Source organism: Nothoprocta perdicaria, unplaced genomic scaffold (genome assembly GCF_003342845.1).
Source record: "Nothoprocta perdicaria isolate Ctin4 unplaced genomic scaffold, notPer1 scaffold_227, whole genome shotgun sequence".
Lineage (NCBI taxonomy): Eukaryota > Metazoa > Chordata > Aves > Tinamiformes > Tinamidae > Nothoprocta > Nothoprocta perdicaria.
The window spans coordinates 497,223-520,471 of record NW_020455449.1 but is presented as its reverse complement, the minus strand read 5'-3'; the positions used below and the strand labels follow the sequence as shown (position 1 = coordinate 520,471).

At 39.3% G+C, this 23,249-nt stretch overlaps 1 protein-coding gene across 1 annotated transcript in view; it reads right to left on the bottom strand.

Moving 5' to 3' along the window:
- The window catches only part of DOCK4 (dedicator of cytokinesis 4), a 181,472-nt gene that overhangs the window by 71,657 nt on the left and 86,566 nt on the right, over positions 1-23,249 (bottom strand). The window contains exons 13-21 of the mRNA XM_026039279.1: positions 22,404-22,529; positions 12,341-12,465; positions 10,860-11,022; positions 8,289-8,395; positions 6,833-6,989; positions 1,369-1,466; positions 1,172-1,255; positions 968-1,068; positions 188-269 (exon numbers count right to left, since the gene is read on the bottom strand). Of these exons, the coding sequence (XP_025895064.1) occupies positions 188-269; positions 968-1,068; positions 1,172-1,255; positions 1,369-1,466; positions 6,833-6,989; positions 8,289-8,395; positions 10,860-11,022; positions 12,341-12,465; positions 22,404-22,529 (1,043 nt within the window). The remainder of the gene's footprint in view (positions 1-187; positions 270-967; positions 1,069-1,171; positions 1,256-1,368; positions 1,467-6,832; positions 6,990-8,288; positions 8,396-10,859; positions 11,023-12,340; positions 12,466-22,403; positions 22,530-23,249) is intronic.

The following is a 23,249-nucleotide window of genomic DNA, read 5'->3' as shown; positions in this document are numbered from 1 at the left end:
CTAGTGGTACTAAGTTCCAATGATTAATTTTGACAGAAAAGGAAGATAAACAAAATGCAACAAAAAAAAGTATGTAATTCCTTAGAATTAACATTATAATTCCCCCACTTATACCTACTGTGCTACATTTCCCTACATGGATCTGCTGGTATTGTACCAGTATATCATATGTGCAGTTGTCAATTACCTTGAGTACTTCCTGGATGTGTTCTTGGAGCTCCACCTCAGTGACCCGATCAATATGCCACTTAAGTACTTTTATAAGATCTCTAGAACACCAAAAAGTATCAGAACATAAAGGTGGAAAAAGAGATAACAGCATTTAAAATGCAGACGTCTATTCTTCATATAAGAAACACTGAAAAAATAAAATTTATATGACAATGTTTTGATAGTAACAACAAGCTATAACACACTTTGTGGTCAATCTGCTGCAATATGACATAATGGTCCTTTAATGGACAGGAAATAATTACAATAATATCAGCATTACATACGTACCAGAATAATTTCGAGCAGGATACCAAAAGAGTTTCTGCCAGGTGGGCACACCCCTGCTGGCCCATAAATTAGTTTATAGACTTACTAAATCACATTGCATAGAATTATTTTTTTTAGCAAGTAATAAACAGAGAGAGTACATAGGGGTAAGTGATGCTTATTAGTGCACTGCACTACACAGACAGCAAACAAGTGCAGCTGGATGAGGTTAACGTTCCTGTGTTGCTTAGAGTCATTCAGGTAAAGAAAACCACTGAAATACAAATAGATGCTAGAGCCGTAGCAAATAATTCTCCTGTTAGTTTTGTTGTTTCTTTCTTTTTAATGGCCTAATTTTGGGCCATTCATATAACTATGGCATTTTACTTTTCATAATGTAGTTCAATTTAATGTGACGATCGATTCCATAGCGTAGTACCATACTGTTCAATATTCAAACCAGTTAGAAAAAAAATACAGACTTTACCTGTATGCAAGTGCACCTGCAAAGTGGCTTTCAATGTAAGTGTCCATTACTGGTTTAAAATGGTGAAACTTGCTGTCCTGCAGCAAATTTATTATATGAACCTAAGAGAGAAGAAATAAAAAAAAAAGGAAATAAAGAAGTTTTTTTTATTGAATTCTGAAATATTCAGAATATTTCTACTCATARCCATAAAGAGAAACTCACCAAACAATCAAACACTTTTGATCCATATTTTTGAGAATTTTCATCTAAAATCCCAAATAAAGTATCTAATGTATCTTGAAGAAACTGCACAGAAAGGAGACAGACTGTTATTAAATATGTATTTTTAACAAGCAAGTACATTATTTCTTTATACACTGCTTAAAGCCAAAGCAAAGGAAGGAAAGGATGCTCCATACCTTCACTATTTCTGAACCATCGATTTCTTTTAGTTTGGAGAGGCAACCTGCAATTTTGTCTGGGTGGGTTCTCCATTTCAGCAGGTCAAGCATATCTCCTGCCAAAAAAAAAGCAAGATTAAAGCTGGAAGTAAGGCAGAATTTACAATTTTTAAATTCTCCTATTACAACCAACTCAGCAAAACTTGGCTTCATCAAACCAAGAGGAAATATCTCAAGAACTGCAGGAAAATTATCTGCCAACAAAAAGTTCCCATTTTATCCTATAATGGCTTCAACAATAGGGACACGAAAACATGACACAGGGTCATTAAAATCAGTCTCCTCCAGCAGTTGCTGGAGTTTTAGTGCAGTTTATAGTGCAGTTTTGTTGTGCTTTGTCAGCTGTCACTTTCATGGAAGGCAGTATTTTGGGGTCTGTATTCCCAGTGCAGGATACATCCCAGAGCCTCGCTCCCCCGATGGCCAGAAACAATCCCCTGGCTACCAGATCACCTGTAGCTGCGTTTTTACACCAACATCTTCCAATACATTTTAGAGAAAAAAAACACAGTGCTTTTAAGGTTCTTTAAAAAAGTAATTTAAACATCATTAGCACATCATACATCTGCTGTAAAGACCTGCCATGGACGTTGCAGGATGGACGTTTCTGAGACTGCCTCACAGCCACACGGTACAAACCCTTCTTTCTCCTTTTCCTCACACTGTTCAGCCCCCTGCTATGGGAGAACCCCCAACCAGTCTTCTGTACTACATTAACCTGCATTATAATCTAATTCTGCTTCCCTTTTGGTCCCCTCAAGGTCACCTCATTCTGCCTTTGAGCCTCTTCGAGCCTCCCTCTCAACAGAGGAGCCCTCTCAGCTACGCACCAACAAGCCTCATGAACCTGCTCCTCACATTCCCCCTCCCAAAGCCCCCACATCCTTCCCAGAGCTAATTCTTCAGATCTCACAGTATTTGCCTCCTGCTCAGGGCATCCCTTTACAGCATGACCTACTGTTTTCCTTTCAGCCAGTTATTTACCAGTCTTAACATTCTTATTCTAATCTGTATCTATTCCCTTTTCCCATGTGGTGTGTTACTGAACTCCAGATGGTTCAGATCCGCTTCATTTCCTCTGAATAATACTTAAGGGAGAAAAAAAAAAAAAGGTTAAGGTGTTTCTTCTGGCACGGGAAGCCTATGACAAATCCATCTCGGCTTTTAAAGCATATTCCATTTCGCTACATGTCCATTCCTTTCATCATTTCATCCACACTGCCTTGTAAATATGTGCACACACCGATCAGAGGGTGAGGGCTGAGATCCCATTTCTGCTCTTCCTCCTTTCYGAAACACAAGTACCAAGCTTGTTACTCCTGAGTCAAGTAATACACCTCTCAGCTTCAGAGACTCAGKAAAACCCTTGCTGTACGCCTGGGAATATCAGCCCCACACCATTCATTATTTAAAAACAAACCCTGCAAATCTCAGCTTGACTTGTGGCAGCTTCACCTCGCCCGGCACTAGCTGCGCTGCGACACCCTGCTGCTCATTCTCTCCCTTGCACTGCAGCTGCTCTGCCCGTCCCAGCTCCTTTTGTCCCTTCCCACCGGGGCAGGTCTGCAGCAGCGCCTGCAAGTTGTATTCTGAGCACAGAAGCTCCACACCTGTTTGAACCTCTGCACTGAACAAATCCTCAAGCTCCTCTGCATTCAGGTTGACTCCGTGTGTATTTCCCTCGTCGGCTTTTCAGAGTATCTCAGTACTCATATCTTATCGCACTCATATCAAAGATATCAAAGATATGTTTGAGCGGGATCTCACCACTCAAAACAGCAAATCTTGAAAACAACAGTCCAACCCTTTAACCAGTTTAAACTGAAACACGGCCCCCACTGTCCAGGACCATTTCTTCTGAAATGGTCTCACTACTTAGTGATAGACTAAGTACAGATTAGCAATATAATAATAGCAATAGAGCTTTAACTAATTTTCTCCTGCTCAGATTGCTTTCTTGCACATCTAGCTTCATTGCTGCTTTYTTTTACACTGCACTAATATGGAAAGCTCTGGATTAAGTACACTAAGTACCCTGCAACCCCACGTCTGTATCAGAGATCGCTCTTAAAACATCTAAGTTAAATTACAGATCTCACTATTCCTCCTGTCAGGAATTCTGAAGAAGCAAGGGCTACCACTTCCTAACGAAATCTCTTTGTCTTTTGGGTAGTTAAGCAGTCTTTGACACTGTTCAAGCTTCAAGTCATGGAGTATGGAAACTAGCTCAATCCCTCAGTCCACAGCAGGAAAAATGCAGCTTTCCAGGTTTGCTGGGCAAAGCTCTTGGTAGAGAGTGTCACTGCRTATTAGGGATTTGTTGGGGGATTAAAAAGAGAGAAAGAAAGTAAATGTAAAATACCCACTTCAAAGCACTTATTAAAAGCAACATGTAGAGGAGGAAAGACACTGCTGACACAGTGCTAGCGAACAGCCCAGCCACAGATGACATGAATAGAAAATCTGACACTTGAATCACATGGAAAAGGGATAGCAAAGTGTCRAATATTAAGAGAAATCAGAATATAAAGCTGTCCTCAAAAATAGGCCCTCTACAAAACCATGATTCTGGAAAACAAAAGAAAACAATGCTGCTGATAAACTTTTTAATAGATCTTTATCATGATTTATTTTATACTTCAAAAATAGGGCACATCTGATCCTACAGCTCAAGTAAAACACTTCACCTTCTCCAAGGCATTAATTTAAAGCATGTGCACAAGGAAAGGGCTTGGGATTAACTTTCTAACTGCCCCTCCTACCTCCTGAGCCATGACTATTGTTCTTCTATAGGAAGGACTACGGCACTGCAGCCAGGAAAGCCGGATTCCTGAGGGGACGGCTCGGGAACCCATTCCCACAGGCCGCTTCTTCCCGAGGTTTGCAGCCCTCGGAGGTTGGCAGCCCTGCAGCGCTGGCCACACTGGCTGGCAGCGCTCGAAGCTGCCGCTCACTTTGTTTCCTTACCGAGCACTAACTAGTTCTGCCTCGGTTAACCAGGTAGAGGGGTCCCCCCTTCACCCCAAAGCAGAGCTGCCACACTGCCCGCTGCTCTGCTTGCTGCTCTGCTTGCTGCTTACTGTGAGCCCGGGGCTCTGGGGCACGTGCTGATGGGCACTGGGAACTGGGGGATGCCRCCCTGATGAAATGGGCTGCTCTGCCGGATGCATCGGGAGTCTTCAGCAGGCAGACTCCTAAAACTCAAATCCTAAAGTTGAAATAAATATGACTATATCGATATTCAGTGGAAAAAGAAAAGCGAATGTTTTTCTCTTTCTCCTGTGCTCTTTTCATTTTTTTTTTTTTTTTTATTTTAAGATAACACAATATAGCTATCTAAGAAGCAGAAAAGCTTTTTGTTTTGTTGACATTATCTGAGTAATCACCCCGGAGCTGAGGTCAAGCTCAGGGAGGGTAACTGGCAGAGAGCCTAAGCGTTGCTGTCCCGACAGCGCAGATACCTGGGAGGAGCCTGGGAGAAGGAGGCTGCGCCTGCAGGGGTCCCCAGGGCGACTTCCAGAGCATGGGGGACAAGGAAGTTAGGGGTCCCTGCAACAGGAGACCGCCTCCTTACCCCGTAGGCCTGGGAGSTGAGGGCAGTGAGGAGCTGCAGGAACCAACACAAGGACACTGGGGCAGAACTGGCTCGCGCTGCTAAAGCCAGCCTAGCTCAGGGACCCTCCGTGCACATCTGGCCTGGGGTGTTGCCACCACGGCCAGCACAAAGTCACAGCTGGATTTTCGAGCTGGACCTCGCTGTTTGCACTCACATGCAGATTTTTGACAACTTTAGCAAAATCTCCCAACTTAAAAAAAATTACCAAAAATAATCAGCAATTCTCATACATACAGATACAAGTGCTTACTAAATAGAAGTATACACATGAAGATCTTTTTAATCCCAGAGTTTTTAATAATTATGCTACACTCTCCCAGGGATAACTGAAGTAATGTGCACATGACCAAAGAGCCACATGCTTTGCCCTACATTCATTTCCTGAGCATGCAATAGAATCTGGCAAATTTTCATTTAAAAGAACGGGGATTTGGAAAGTCACCAAGATGAACTTCCCAAAGAAGATCCTTGGAGAAACTACGAGCCTGTCTATTGAAAATATTTGCATCCTCTGAAGTACTGCCGAAATAACTGTCAACTCCTTCAGAGCTGAAAAGTGGATCAATATTATTCAGATATTCTACACTCTCTYACCTGTATGTGGTAAAAAAAGGGACTCTTAATGTCCTCACACAACGATTTATATCAAGTATTAAATAACTACCGAATTGCTCACAGAAATTAATGGTCTGAAATTCCTATAATCAGAATCAAAGCAAAACTTAATTTTGGAGTCTGCATCAGTGAGATGCTGAATTCCTGGGAAGCACTTTCCTGCATATGGAACTACCAGCACATTCATGTCATTTCCTACATCAAGGCCTTTAACTGCAGCAAATTYAGCCTATGATTGCCTATTAGCATTTCTGCTGGAAATTTTTAATTGATTAACTTTTATTACTTGAAAGTTAATTGCTGTGGGAATGCAGAATGGATACACACAGAGAAACAGACTTACTACCTGCCCATGGTTCTACTTTGGAAACTTACTACTAAATGGTGAAAATTAAAATTACTATTTCCATTTAAAAAGCTGCTCTAGTTGCTGTTAAACACCTACGATTTAGCAAGTTTATCACAATGAACATAAAAAGGGAAAAGACACTGTTGTTTCAAATAGGAGATAGCTAATAAATTTCTTAAAACTGTGATAAAACAGAAAAAAAAAATTATGAAAGCATGATGCTATCAAAGAACGGTCAGATACATCTAAGCAAGCAAATATGCAAGACTGGAAGTTTCCAGAAAACTGTTTCAGTTATTAACTAATTGTACTTAGTCCAGCAAACAAATAAGACTAAGAATTTTATACAGAGAACATGCAAAGAACTTGAACACATATATAGTTATATGTCAAGCTCTTTAGATCAAGTACATACGACTGTTTTTATCACTCAGAAATAGTAAACATTTGCTGACTTAGGAGAAATGATACAACAGAAAAGCAGTATGTACCCAATTAAAACAAAGCTGCTACAGCCTAGAGCCTGCAATAAACACTTCCCAAAACCTCTGCAACAGATTATGAGGTTTTGCAGAGCAGCTGGGTTTTGATAGTTCATTCCAAAAGTGCTTGTATTCGATTCAAATATCATGTTAATTTTAAAAGCATTCTGAGCTACTTAAAATCAGTGATTCATCATCTTACACTGGTTTCCATCTGGATAATAAAAATCAGGAAAAAAATCAGGTTGATACTGATACAATGTAAGCACTTTTTTGATTATATCTGCTTATTTGGCATGGAAAAGACTATCTATGACATTCATTGAATTTATCATGTTTTAARTACTCAACCTGTCTTACCATTTTGTGTGAGTTTGGTGGAGCAGAGAAAGGACGTGATCCAGAAGGACTCTTTAGTGGTTTTCATTGCCTGGCTGTTGTGTCCTAGGAAAATTCCCTTTGAAAAGGGGAGCTTGAGGTAGCGACTAGAATCCTGAAGGTTTGTGTTTTCTTCACACTGTGGAAACAAACCAGTGCAAAATCATTGCACTACATAAAAAAGGAAAAAMCAGATCCATGAACTATATGAATTATTATTCTTTCTTTGACAATAAATAAAGCAAGACAATTTTCATTATGGGAAGGCCTTATACAAATGAATTCTGACATGCCAAATCCGTCAAATAAAATTCCTGTTTAAAATAGGATGGACAAGTTTGAATTGTGTTTCTTGTATTTCTTGATGACTGCATTCTTAAAAAAAAGGAATTTTCAAGACCTTTATGCTTTATAATGTATTCAGCAAGTSTTATGATTAAGTTTAAACACATCTAAAAAAAACCTACAGATTTAAAGCTTAGCTAATGTCCTAGAGATCCGGTAGTTAAATATTTTTAACACAGGAAAAACTAATACTAAGCTATCTTAAATATAAACACAGATCATGCAGAACATTATCAGCATAAAGTCTAACATGSAAAATATATATATTTGAAATGTCTTTCCAATTTTTATTCTTCTTTTGCATAAGAGCTRAGCCATTTTTATGAAGACTACCCCCTACTGACAAAATGAGTCAGCACATTCTCTAACTAAAATTCTTGTTTCAGATGGGAAAATGAGATTAAGTTTTTATATGCATAAAAAAATTAAGCTCATTTTCCCATTAATGGGAACTGTTTTTTCATTTTTTTTTAGACTGTACTTGTATTTGTATTTGTATTTGTATTTGTATTTGTACTTGTATTTGATATTAAAAACTAACAACCTTGCATAGGTTATATCAAATGGGTAGCTACAAATGTTGGTGTTAAAATCAAACATTTCATTGGGAGCATATACAAATCCTGTAAAAAAAAAGGTACTTGTTAAATGTGTAAACAAGAAAAGAAATTCTGTAGAACGATCTGTACAGAAACCTGCCAGGGAGTGGATGCACAGGAGTGACAAAGGAGAAGGGCCTGCCAGTTTTTCCCCCTTCAGCAATTTATAAGTGGATGGCAGGAGATGCACTTGAACACACTTCACATGTTTTAACTCAGCTTGGTGAAATTCACTGTGAATATAACGTACTACATTAGCACTTCACAAGTACAGCCAGCCACTGCACTGCATTCCTAGATTCAACTGCAATTTTTACCAAGCTCCATAATATTAAAGAACTAGCAAAGGATAGTTTTAACAGTGACAAGAGTATCACTCTTTTGGCAAGGAAGATGGACTTCCTCAGCCTAGAGCTCAGCCTAGAGCCTCAGCCTGGGTCTTGCAGTGAGTTCCAGAGGAATCATTACTGTTAATGATCTCTGATTCAAATTACCTTGTGCACAATGAGTTCATGGGTGCCATCTGGCAGCGTCCTCCCATTTTCCTGCATCAGGGGCACGAAAGAAAAGCCGAACAACTTCTTCTCACCCTTTTCTTTTGCTGAAATATACAGGTCAAAAACAGTACTTATAGTTGACATTACGTATTTTAGGCAAAGTGAATGGATATAATGCAGGATATGAAAGTATACTGGACGCTGGTTTAACTAGTCAAACATAGAACACCTTAAATCTCTTTTAATGWTTCTTTACAGGTAAAGAAATCCTGAGATGAATAGATTAATAAAAAGATTAATAATAAAAATAGATTAGTAAATAGATTATTGAGGTATTTTTGACCGTTTTTCTTCAGATAGGTAGGACTTCCTTAAATATATATCTGTTTGCTGCTCTGAGAGGAAAAAACACTTTTCTAAAAATACCCTCTATACTAGATGGGCCAAGTTAAAACCTCATGTCTGACACCTCCCTTCTAGGAACGTGACCCTTGCTAGAAGTTACAGAGAGTTGACATCCTCCCCTTAAGCTTTTGTCACGCTTGAGCTGACTCACAGGGCCAGTGTTTTCTCTCAAACTATTAATCACAAGCTAAAATAATCAACTTGAATGCAACAGGGGTGTGTGCTATTTTGCAGGCTAGTTGGCAGCCGAGATCCTTCACAGAGACTGTTCGCAACGGGAAACCCGCAGTTCTTCCCAACTGCACCTTACTACACACCCCCCTGGCMAAGCGGCCATCTGGACCCAGGGACTCTCTGGTCACAGCTCACAGAACTAGGCTTTAAATGAGATTTAAGAAGTAATAACACATACAAATGAGCAAAAAAAAAAAAAAATCTTACAGACTGCAGGATATCTAGGAAGTGGCTATGAGAAGGACAAAGGGAGGCGAGTGCCAAGAATAGGTATAACCACAGCACGACCAGGTACTACAGTTTATTATGCTGGAAAGCCTTCTGTTCTTCTATAATAGTTCTAAAAAGCATTCTAAAATTGAAAAAAAAAGGTCTGTATTTTCATGCCTGCAATTGAGATAGAGCCCACCTACTCTCATGCGAGAGTATTTTTGGCACATATATCTCAACTGGCTGATACTTGTCCTGTGCTCGACCTAGCAGGAATAAAAAACAACCCTTAGCCACCTTGCGTTGTTTCTTGATGCAAATAAATCTATCTTTACTTTTCCTAGTTCTCCTGCAATCCCGTGAGCGCTTGTCAGAGCAAGCTCTGCTCTTGTGCTTTATATCAGCTTAGCCAGCTTKCAAGTGCAAGGCTCCCTTGAAGTCATTTGCTTTCCCTGACAAGGCAAGACCTGCTGCACAAAGGGCTTAATCCGCCTCTTTGTGAAGTGCAGCTGATTCTTTGGCCCCACATCCCTCAGCTACAGTTGCTGCCTCGGAAGTTTAGCAGATGCTCATGGTTATGATACTAGCAAAAGACTTTCTTTTTTGCTTGAGGCTTCAGTTGCATTGAAAGGATGCGACAAGAGCAAACCTCCCGTTTACCATCTTCACACCTGCTTCATGAAGCTACTGAAGCAGTGAAAGAGTTATGAATTTAGCACATCTCTTCTGTCTTTAAATCTATATTTTTTTAAAGTATTTATCTTTATCCCAGTGTCTGTCACCTAGAGCATGTGATGCCATGGTCTTTGTAGGCCCAACATTTATAGAGGAAAAYACAGTCTGCTTCCAGAAGAGATCTGCAGATTATCCCCCCTAAAGGTTTCTGTTATCTCACTGGAAAGTTTCTGGAATTACTTGATAATTACTACAGAAAAATACAGAAAAATAAAGTCCAAAGATATTGTCACCTGTGTGGGCACCATTTTCCACAAAAAAAGTGCAAAGAATGCACTTGCACTATCAATCATCTGCATCACCAGGAGACAAAGCAAAGCAGCAGTTTAAAGCAGTTTTATCTATCTTTCCATAGTAGGTCAAAAGCATTTGGTACCACTGGTCTACAAAACCTGTCCTCCATGCCATGGATGCCAAGACTGATGCAGAACTCAGTATCGTTTTTTATCCCAAATCATCTCTAAATTATTGAGGATATTCAGGGCATTTTAGAATGAGTGGCTTTTTGGAAGGGGAGTGGTGGGAGTGTGGAAAAYGCAATACAAGAATTACATTTATTGACCATTCTGCACCTACTTTTGCATCGTGTGGTTTGCTAAACTGACACCAAGGAGCAGGTTTAAATTCTGGCAACTCACCAGGTTCATTCTAAATTTTAATTTTCAATTTTCTTGAAACTGTTTTACAATTACAGCTACAACACTGCATATTTCTATTTTCATGAAAAAGTAAATAAATCTAGATCTAGTCTAAATAAAACAAGACTAGTTTTTCTAGGTATTTAGGACTTTATTAAAACAAAAAAGTTCCCCCCAGTAGAACCGCAAGCCTGAAAACCTGTAAAATCTCAGATTTTTTTTTAAATCAATTAAATATTGAATTAAATATTGAAAATATGCAAATATCCTCCTAAAAACACTGCAGCGGAAGCGTTGGCTGTCTCTGTACCCYGAGGTGCTGTGGGCACAGGCGCAGGTCACTTACTGGAGCAGTGCCGGAACTCGCAGCGGATGTGGGCTCCTCTGAACTTATCCACTGGGATGGGGAGCTTGAGCAGCTCGGCCCACCGGGGCCCGTTGTTGTGGTAGAGCACAAAGGAATGGTACTCGCTTGCTGGGGGCTCTCCGGAGCCGAACGAGATGAAATCCTAGCAAAGGAGAGAACATTGCTCAGAGAGGAAAAGCCTGGTTAGTTTTCCCAGGAGGACGTCGTCAAGGGCTATTTGTATGGTGAATACCAATATTCACACTAGTGTAAGCACCAAATGTGGTGTGATGGTATGTATTATAAACCCCACCAAAATACTAGCACTTTGTTAATATTTGCTGGTTAGGAAAAATAGCAAAAACCACCAACACAGCGGAGAACCGGAGGATTATGTAGGGAAAACTGTGTCAGGAAGTTTAAACAACAAATATGATGTGGTGTCCCTGGATATAGGACGGTCCTTCAGGCCTCATCTCCAGACTTCCCAAATAAAAGCCCAGATGAGACCCTGAGATCTGAATCCCTCGACTGGGGACACACACAGTGCTGCCTGCCTTGGACACACCTGTAATGGCTGCATTTATGAATTATTAGCTTTGCATTTTCCTTACTACATACATACAATATATACGTGTGTATGTATGCATATGTGTGTGTGAATACATATATATATAGCATGTCACACACAGACATGACATGAACTTACACAACACAGTCTCATTTTACAGTTATATACACACCCAACACAATCTAGATGATTTGTACCAGCAAATGGTATCACTCAGAACCTACAGAAGAAGTCCTTTTAAACAAGAAAAACACTTGGATGCTAAAAGAACATGGAAGAGGTTGAACAGAAATATTTTGGTGACAAAAAATCTGAGAAATACTGATCTTTTGTGGGTCAAAATACTATGCAAAGCGAACAATGCCTACTAGTAAACTATCAACAGCAGCAGCTATCAAACCTGGAGGAAAGAAAGACCATGACCTTATCTTTTTATTACCCCATCTTGGAAATTATTGCATCAAAGAGCTCCAATTTATTAACACCAGGAAACAAACAGAAAATGATTGACATCTGGGGCATGAGAAAATGTACATTTTTACTAAAAAAAAATTATGTGAAATCAAAACTTTCCAAAAACTGATCTTGATTCAATATTTTCCAGCATTTTAATAGRAACATTTACTTATTGGGTTCGTGCTTGCAGCTGTTTATCTGAATTACATAAATGATACCAGAATTAAAACAAACTTGCTGTTTATAAAGATCCTAAGCAAAACTGGAAACACTTTGAATATTTAAAGACAACAAGAGATAAACATGATCATGACCTTACCAAAGCATCTTCTTACTCCTTGAACAATATCAAGGATATTGATTTACTTCTAAAAATACTGATCCACTTATTGATACTTACAATATTGATTTACTTATGAAAACGTATATCAAAATAAATTAAATACAAGGATACCTTTAAAATTTGACCACTGCTGTCCACAACATGCATTGTCACTTCCACATTTCTTGCTACACTTTTTCCTCCTTTCTCAAATTCTCCTCTTTCTACAGTGATATATAAATCATTCCTCATTTCACCTGTAAATAAAAAGCAGGTAAAAGTTACTTGAAATTGCTGACTTTTTTTCTTTTAATCTTACCATTTTAAGACTGCAAAAGCTTAAAATGCAGAAAAAATGTCAATACTTCTAAATACAAAAGGGAAGATTTGAAATATAACCAATTTTAGCAAACAATTTGTAACAGAAGCTCTACCTCTTTAAAGATTAACCTGAATTCTAGAAGCATCTATGCTAAATTCAGACCAAGATGTTTACTTATCAGCAAGGAATTATTTCCACTTTCCATTGGGTCTGACAGAATGTAACAACATTTTGCACAACAAAGTTCATTCCCTAGCACAGACAGAGTAGGTATCTAGTGTAGATAGATGAAATGCTGAAAACATTTTTATTTCTTGATACAACAAACTGTGAAAATTTGAATGAAAATTTGAATGAAAAACAAGATAGTAATCACAGCTTCGCAAAACCTAAGCAGCCTTTCAGTACTTGTGTCTGCATTTTAAGCTCTTAGGAGAAAAAAAATCACTTTTTTAGATGTCCAGAAAAAATAAATCACATGGAAAAAAAGACAAAGGAAGAAGATGAACTTTCATAATTATTGTCTTCTTACTGTCTTCGAGAATCTGGGCAGGAGCTGCAATCAGGCTGCTAAATATGATACTTTAGAGAATGTTTTCCTGATCTACATTCATTCAGGAAGCTCTACTCCATTTTCAAAGTCTCAGAGCAGATCAAGGCACATGGGTCATCTTATTGAAGGGAGAACAGAACCCGAATCATGCAGGCCAAGTTAAATCAAAAAGGAGAATAAGTCGCTCAAAGTATAGGAGAAACAACGGTGTTTTATAAGGAAACGGATATAAAAGCAGAAGGGAGATAACAAATACACTGGGAAATTCATCAAGAAGAAAGCTAGCTGTCACTTATATATCAAGGATACAGTTCCTGTCTTCAAGTATAAAAGTATATGGTATACCTGGTGTCTTATATTCCCCTCTAAATCAATAAATAAGTTTCTGGCTTTAGGTTCACTTYGTTGGATTTGTGCTTTCGTAGTTGCATGTGTTTCACCCACCCTTTTAGAAGGTCACCGCTTGCAACCACAGCATAACAGAAACMACCACACTGAATTTGCACAGTTCACATAGTTACAGCGGAAAGTTCAGACCTTAAAACCAAGCTCTTCACAAAACTTCAGCACGATACTCATACACAGTATTACAAATRAAAGCAATATCAGATTTAAAAAAACAGGGTTGTAAAAAATGARGCAAAAAACTTCATCGGAAAAAAAAATACTGCTGATTGGAAAGAAAATGGATTTGGGAAGTCAACCTCATTGTGGAAAGGAACATGGAAGGAAAATCTTGCTATTGTAAAATATTACAATATACTTGGATTCATCTTTTCAGGACTGCTTACCTCTCCAATACTCTGGGCTTTTCCTGATCATATGCTTAAGTGTAGGATATCTGTACTCCTTTAAATGATATTTTTTATTTACGTAAACTATAATTAAGCTCCATATTACAAGATAATGGGGTTTTTTTCTTTTTTTCTCTCTTTTTTTTTTTTCTATAGGATCTTTGCCTCAACCACTAGCCCAGAGACACCTTTCTCACAGACTGAATCATCTTATTTTTACTAAGAGAGGCAACTGCAGCCACAAGCAGCCCTGAAAGGAAGAGTCCTGTTCAATACCTAATCTGTCTGGTAGACAGATGGTACTCTCAGCAAAAGTATCTGCAGGCCTCCAACACACCTCGCCTARGTACACGCATACTGATTTTTTTTCTAAAGATCCATACTTGAGCAAACGTAAGGAATTTTTGCAGAAACAAGTAAAGCAAGCCCTAATTATTAGAGTACATCAGATTTTAATTACTGGTCCAAACCATGCATGTGCAATTGAATCTAAGTTTTAACTATGGCATTAAAAAAAAAAAAAAAAAAAAAAAGCAACACACTTATTCCAGCTTCAGGGTCAGAAACTGCCTTCTCCAACTCTGCTTCAGTGAAAACCTCCAATGATTATTTTCAGACTAAGGCTTTGTACAGGAATAAGCAAGTGGAAAAAACACAGCAAATGATTATCAACTTTAAGCTGACAAGTCTGCTTTACATACAATGATGCTGCATGGTATGAAAGATCTAGACCTTGTGAAGGAATTTCTTTTAAAAGAAAGTGCAGCTCATTTTGGCTTGTTCAATCGAGCACCTCCATCCTTCAAATCCTGTAATGGTTATAAACAGCTTTCTTCCAAGATTTCCGAAYTCATGGGGGCTCCAGGGCTGTGCAGTGAACAGATGGACGCAGGCATCCAAACAGGAGCAGTGTGAACCAGCACGGGGTCAACCCCCCGCAGGGCTCAGCTTTGTCTAGGACTGAACAAGAAGCTTTCTGGATAAAAAAGGCCTCCATAAAAAAGGTGAATGAAAATGCTATGATAGTTATACATGCCTTGTGCAGATAAAACACAGCTTTGTGCAGATAAAACACAGCTTTGTGCAGCTAAATCTCTCCTGAAATGTGAAGTGCAGTTCTAGTCAGATGCTGGAAATTAGCAAATTTAAAAAGCTACCCATTGCATTTCCGTGTTGTCCGAATCAGGCACTCAGCTTGGCACAGTTAACTTCTATCCACCATCTCAGTGAAAAAAATGAGGTTAATATGTAACAACCAACCACAGGTAAGATAGAAAGTTGATGCATATTGGATGTAAGAAGGCTAATAATATATTATGGGAGAAAAAAAAGTTACAGACCCCAGTGATTTGATACAACTTGACCATCACACTAYGGTTTCATCAATTGACTAATTAAAAGCAGATTCTAAATACTGAAAGCCACAGACCAAATCCCTTAAAACAGCTTTTACTATGAGGTGAGGGCTATGTCCGAAGTTCCACCAAGGTTGATAGAAGGCCACAAAGTTGCAATGATGTGAATGATTGCTCAGCTTTAACCTTCTCATGCAGCACAAGGATTTGCTACACACACTGCATGGACGTTTGCTGAAGTGAACTTAATTGTATTTGAAAGGTGCTGAATTGAAATGTCTGAGCTGCTAAATCAGAGTTTGTACAACACAGACCCAGCAGCACCTGCACCTTCATATGGTCCTGCCAAAGCATGCCAGCTTTTACCTGGCAAAGTCAGCTAGAAAGCACCACTTGCAGGCTGTGAGAGGAAAAAAAATAATAAAAACAGACCCTTCTTGGCCAAAACGTATATGCAAACAAGGCACACTGCAGCTCCAGGTTTCCACAAGAAAAAGAAACAGAAGAAGCTGCGGGCAGACTTAAGGACTTCAATCCGATGAGTAATGAAGCATCCGAAGGCTGAACTGGAGCGGAGGACAGAGACCCGCTCAGCATTAATTACAAGAAAGAGGCAATTACCAGGAGGAGGAGGAAWGGCCAATTAAAACAGTGAAACAACTGCAAGACAGAGCGCCGCGGGACATGCTCAGCTAATGGAGGTTGGCCTCCCCGACCCACCAGCTACAGGACACGATTTATAAGTCACCACAGAAGCGGCAGGAGTCACTTGTGGGTTGGGGAGGGCAGTGCCTGCTGAGGAGGCCCGTGACCCCCAGCCCGCCACRGGGAGCCGCCCACCATGGAGGCGCCTCCCGCCATGGAGGCGCCGCTGCTCGCGCTCCGTCCCACACGCGTGCGGGCCGCGTCACCACAGCGGAGCCGCCCACGCGCTCACACGGGGCTGCTGCTGCTGCTCGCGGGACGTCCCCCTTGTGCAGCACCCCATGAAACCGCCCACCGGGCGCCCACCACTGCCCCGGCTCGCATGGGCCTCCAGTGCCCCCTCCGAGCCCTGGGAGCCATGGGCACAGCCACCACAGAGGGGATGAGACCAACGACAGCGTCCAGAAAAAGGCAGACGACTTCTATGAAAGAACAGGTTGTTCTTTTTMTCTCTCTAGAAACATTTCTACTTAACCTATTTGTAAAAACAGCGATCGTTTATCATGAAACTGGTTTTGAACGTACTCTGCGGGAGTTGTGAGCTGCAGCTGGCACACAGATACGAGGAGGACGACACAGGCAGTGTAACATATTCTCCTATTCCGGTCACACTTACAACTGAAACACTTCTTGTAGCATATTAATATAGAATAAGGCTCTCAGGCTGAAGATAGCTGTCAAAGATCAAAGRCAGCTGCCTCTAATTAGAAAGAAAAAGACAGTTTCATTTGCCAGCCATCCTTGAGGAGGCTCTACAGTGAAAGAAACTCCACTTGGACTATTTACTGCTGTAACAAAACACACTCTGAATCCACAAATCTGAACTGCCCCTGACAGCAGCAGCTAATTTAAAAATAATTATGCTGAAGTCACCAGGAGTTTTTGATAGCAGGCACCATTTGAAAGCTTTGTTCAGACCTCAAGGCACTTCTGATCTAACAGGAGCAGAAAGCTCCATTCTGCACACAGAAAGTTCCTGCTAATCCACCCCTCTGTAAAACACAAGGTAACAAGTTGCTCYGTTGCATAACTTAAATGCAACTTGAACAGCTCTCAAGTTCAGTGGCAGAGACTGAGCATTTCCTGGACCTGGAGTACCGGGTGCAGTTCTGGGCACCCCAGTATAAGAGGGACGTGGAGCTTCTCAAGAGGGTCCAGAGAAGAGCAACCAAGATGATTAAGGGAACGGAACATCTCTCGCATAAGGAGAGACTGAGTGAGCTGGGCCTGTTTTCTCTGGAGAAGAAACGGCTCAGAGGGGATATGACTAAYATGTATAAGTTCAGGAAGGGAGAATGCAGGGAGGAAGGGGACAGGCTGTTTTCATTGCTGGCCAGMGATAGGACGAGGGGAAATGGCCATAAGCTGAAAGACAGGCAGTTCCATCTCCAGGTGAGGAGGAACTTCTTTATTGTGAGGGTGACAGAGCCCTGGGCTGCCCAGAGAGGTTGTGGAGTCTCCTTCTCTGGMGGTCTTCAGAACCCACCTGGATGCCACCCTGTGCCACATGCTCTAGGTGTGCCTGCTTGAGCGGGAAGGTTGGACTAGATGATCTCTAGAGGTCCCTTCCAACCTTGAATATTCTGTCATTCTGTGATTTCTGAGCACAGCACAGATAAAAAGGTTGTATATAGGCTCTAAACSTTGTGGATACAATATGATTTAGAGCAAAAGTCTTTAAAGGACTTTGTAGAATGGGGCAATGTGCCACTCCTATCAGCAAGAGGACCTCAAAAAAATCCGCAAAACAATAACAACAAAAACACATCTCAGGTGATTCTAACTTGCAGGGAAGGCTGGGGACCTTTAGCCCACCCTGACACCAAGACCTCAAATAAATGCATTTGATGTCTTGCTGAAAAATAAAATGCTAATATTCATGATGATCCACTGACACTAGTAAACAAACTTTGGAAAGTAAAAGAAAAGGACAGGAAAATCTTCCACTCCCTTTTCAGCCCAGTAGACTTGTAAAAGGGCAGTGAAAGGTCTCATGAGAAACAGAATGAAACATAAGGAACACGGCAGAAGAGTTCAAATCAAAACTAGGTGGCCCCTTATCTGGGAAAGGCAGCAGTAGGAACCAGGTAACGAAACAGTGTCTAGATTAAATTTTGGTGAGTTAGATGACAAGTACTTGCTGCAGTCACAATCTGGAGACTCGATAAGAATCCTAAAGGACACTTAAGCTATCAAAATATGTGTTGTATTAATAATATTACTGAAAAGAAAAAAAGCATCAAGTCCTAGAATAACACTCCAATACCTAATCTCTTTCAGATACCTTTCTGGCAATAGAAACGTGATGGTCTTTTTCCTTCTAATATATCAAGGATTTCAAAGTCAAACTACACAGTTGTATTTAATTCAAAAAGAAAAAAAAAAAAAAAAGGTAACTTTTCTGTGAAAATCATAATGCAGAGGCATGCAATAGAGGAAGATCTTTAAGGAGATCAGTTTAGGCACACTGCATTTCACAAGGAATTTAATCACTTCAGCAGGTGAAATCCCATGGCTGAAAATATTTCTTGTTCCGTTGTCATTGTAGAAGATACTGGAGGAGTGGCCGGCTGTTCATCTTTGAATGTCTTCTTGAAGGGAGGAGATGTGAAGACCACTAAGCATGAGATGTGAAGATCACTGAGGATGCCAGGGATAGCTCTAAGGAAGCGGGCAAATCTCGCGGACAGGCCTGGGGCTGGCAGGGCACATCCGTGTGMGGCTGAGCAGCCGTGAGGAGCAGCAGCTCTGTGCGCTCTCCCTTTAACAGCAACGTGCAAAGCAAACTGATTCGGACAAACAGGGAATAAAGGATTTACAAAAGCTTTGCCTCTTGATTGTCAATACATCCTTTTCAATAGAATTTTGAGAAATCATTTTAAAAAGCTAAACATTCACTTGTTTGCTAATGCTGCTTACCTTTGTAAATCAGCAGGTGCAGACTTTCAAGACTACACTTGTACATGCCTCCCACATACCATTGCTATATGTATATATACATATACACATATATATTCTCCACTCAACAGAAAACCAATTTAGTCTTCCGAATCCTATAAGCTGAAAAAGGMCCTTTTGCCCTTCCTCTACTTGTAGAAGCTTAATTGAGGGAAGTTCATTTAAATTACGTCATTCTTCCCTTTTCATTGTCTTCTGTTTTCCCTTCAGTTCCCAAAGAATCAAGAAAACAAAACAGAGATTATGGGGAACAGAGGAGAAGGAAAACAATCCAGAAGTTTCTTGCAGTGGTTTAAGATACTACATAGTTAGGCRTTACTAACCTTGTTTCCTCCAGTGACTTGTAGAAATGGTAATTCCTCCAGTAAAATCAAGGATTTCAAAGAAATAYTAAAGTAGGATTTGGATAGCAGAGGATATCCCCAACAGATTACTATAGTTTTGCGAAAGGTCAAAATTCAAGGTATCTTTACTTGACAATATTGCTTAAACATATCTTGTGTAACTAACACATCCAGGCAATATTGGGGCATGTAATTAAAAGCACATGTTTTTGCATTCTTGAAAATCAGAAGAGCAAGCGGAGGCAGGTGAAAGTTTACATTGCTCGTACCCAGGACAGAATGAGGAARGTTAGAAAAATTCCTGTCAGTCCTTGTGGGAGAAAAACGTTTAGGTGGCAAACACAACTCTTTTCCTCCCTAGAATCAATAGTTCTTTACTAAATCCAAACTTACTGACAGCTATGCAGACACAAACACTTAACATGAAGAAAAGAACAGATTTTATAGCTTTCTTTACTTTTTTTTTGCTCTCCAGACTCTTATTGAAAGCTTTGCCTCAAAGCACATTSTCCCTCTCAAAATCCTATCACTGAAAAATCCATGTTATCACACAGATGGCATTTTGATTATTTTTATAGATAAAAAGACAAAGATTTTAATTTCAATTTCATTTCAAAGGTTCTGAAAAGGTTCTATACTCAACARCTTCTCAAAGAGAAGATAAGAATTACCTGGACAGCTGCAGAAACTTCACAATAAACAAAGCTAAACATTGACAGATGCAAAGCAATGCTGATTTGATAGTTATAAAGTTAATTTTTTATACCTTAAGCATACAAAAGCTTAAGCTTTTTGTAACTTGAAAGCACTGCAATACTCTGAACAGTTCAATCTATCTGCTGAATTAGTAGAAATTATTAAAATGCCAGAGCACTAAGGAAAAAAATGCATTTTTTTAAATGAAAAATGGAAGGGGTCTGGAAGTTCTACCGTTTCATTGCAGAGATTAACATTGCAGGTTCATGTGGAGCCTTCCATCACTTTAATTGTTAAGTACTATCACAGAAGAGGTCCAGGATTAGAAACAAGTAACAGCTCAGCCAACACTGTCTAGCTCAGATACAAATGTCAGCATCATAGACCATCTAAAGTGAGTATACAAGGGAAAGACCAATCAACAYAGTGCCAATGTACTGACTTCGCAGTTCTCTGGCCTCTTCTAACGTTAGAAGAAGAGCTTGAATGGATAGTAAGAAGGAAATAAAAAAATGTAACTCTGTAATTCATGCCCATTTACAGTGGCAAAAGATGGAAGTTCTATATCCACCTACGAAGAAAAACAACCAAAAGAGAAAAGGGGAATTTTAACAGAAAATGCACATTTTGGCTCTTGCAGCCATTTCAGTACCTAGAGCACATTTCTGTGGTTGCCTTTGGAACTTATTATTGCAAGAGTAAACATTTKTTTTTCCCCTCAGGAAGTATCTTATCTATGCCAGTAAACACAGAATAAAGTTGTGCACTTTTCAAAGAGAGATATGTATACAATTGGTCTGAGAAAGCAGCATGCCAAAATCCACTTTTTTTTTTTTTTTTTAATAAAAAAGTGCTAAACTGAGCTTGCACAATCCTTAGAAACTGAGTTGAGAAATTCCTCTGACAGCTGATTACACAGTGTTCTACCGTAATGTATTTTTAGCATGTCAGCACATCACAGTATTTCACAACTGGAAAATGAAGGGATAAGAGAGCTATTTACAGAAGTCATTGAAAATTTGATAACACAGAGCAGAAGGTCACTAAATCATACACATATAAATAATAAATGCGGAAAGGCTTCTGTGCTCAGTAAAAAACAGCTCCCATCATTATCTGCTGTATTATCTACAATACACATTTGATTCAACAGCTAATCAATCCACAGACATGACTAGGTAATAATCCTTAAGATTTCAATTGAAGATGTTCACTACACACATACACACGGAATAATACATACACGTTTGTATATATACAAATGTACGTAATATATAGTGCATTATATATATAAAAATTAAATGGCACATGACTCATGTTATCCTTCTAGCTAGAGTAGTAGCAGCAGCAGGATATTTCCATGAAGTTCCACAACAGTTCATTTCTGACCAAGGATGCTGAAGGGCAGCTGTTTAACCAGCAGTAAGAATGTACACGGGTATCCTCAGATGCCAAATCTCAGGCAGAAGCCCCAGGAAAGTAGATGCCCAAAGCTAGAGCTAAATTTTGTTACTGAGCTTTTTAAGTGCATGTTTAAGACTTCCATGATAAGTGAAGTATCTAAGCTTATGTATTCTTGTCTTAAAACCTTAATTTACTTCTAATTTATGTATACAGAAAAACAAGATACACCTTTATAACAAGCAAGTAGTCCCTATTAAAAATCTGCAAGTCATGAAGACGATTTATTCATGAGGATGATTTTCAAAGTCAAAGCTTCTTGTTTGGACTCAAAGTGGGAACTAAGCTTCTCCTTGCAACATTTCTCAGCAACAGCACATCAACACCACCATGGAAAACTAGTCTACTTGTATAATTTTGCTTTAAAAATATACTAGCCTAATAATTTTCAACAAACTATTAAACTTTTTCCGAATCTTCATGTCAGGAAGAGGGTTTCAGATGTTACTGCCATCCATATCCTTGTTCTACTTGCTTATTCACATTCATACCAACACACYCTTTCAACCTTCCTTATTAAAATACTTGCATGTTTTCCACACAACATAATCAAAATGAAGTATCTATATCCCTATTACCATCTGTAACTACAATTGCAGTATTGTTTGTACAAGGCTGGTGAAACCTGTAGAGCGTAGTAAAAGCCAGTGAATCCCTACTTAAAAAGGGACCATCTCTTAAGAAATGCCCCATAATATTCTGTTGGTTGAACTTTTCTCTAGTTAGAGCTCAGCAATTCTACATTTCATCATCTTCTCTTCCATTAAGGGAGGTGTCCTCTCCAAGCAAGCCTGCCATGGCTGTACACCTTCTGCACTGGCACAGGAGCCACGCACTGCACAGGGCAACRCGGCAGCAGGGAAGCACCTTGCTTTCATCTAAAGGCCCCAGAAAAGTTTAAGAATTCTTAGAACACAGTATCTCTTTGGCAACAAGCATGAGGGAAAAGAATTAATGAGAAAATATTTAGTTTTCAGATGCTTTCCGTTCTCTTCTTTTCAGCTTACCAGGCATGATGATATTGGAAAAGCCTAGCTTCCTTGTTATGGATACGCCATGGGTAAACATAGATGTGTATTCTCTCCTGATTTGTTCTATGTCTCCATGAAGCAGTTGAAGAGAAACTGCCAGACCTAAAAATGAAGAAAAAATAAATAATTAGAGTAAGGCAGTGACGATGACCAAAGTCTGGATTGTTTTGCTAAATTACATGTGTTTACACATATGCAATCATTCCTGGCATGACTGAATTCAGATGGAGTTCTGAAGCTCTTGGAGATCACCAACCCATTGCAGAGTTTTTATGTATTAGGAAAAGGTAACAATAACCAGAAGTTGGTAAATAACCAGAAGTTGATAAAGATTGGAAGAAAGCTAATTACCAAAAAGCATTATCAAATTTTTACTGATATATAACAGAACTACAATGATACATCAAACTAAAAATATCTTAACAAAGATCTACTGAGGTCTTAAGCAGGAAAAAAAATAGAGAAATGTCAAATTAGAGAAATGTCAATTGATAATATTTTATGTTTTCATTTACTTCAACACAAGTGGKTGGTGGGTATGCCAAAAGAGGGGTAAATACGATCGATGGTCTTTGTCTAGAGAAAGAATGTAAAAATCTCCTTGCAATGAATCATTTCACTTTATATAGTGTACAAGTTACACTATATTAAGTTAAACTATATCCTTTACATTAAGGATGTTWAAAAAAAGCAAGATATGAAACTATCTAGATAAATATTTTTCTAGTTAAAGTATTCAACAATAAACTCATAATAATGCTATATTTTTAATATTCATCAGATGATATAATCATTTTCTTTTATTCTTTTCTATGATTGCTG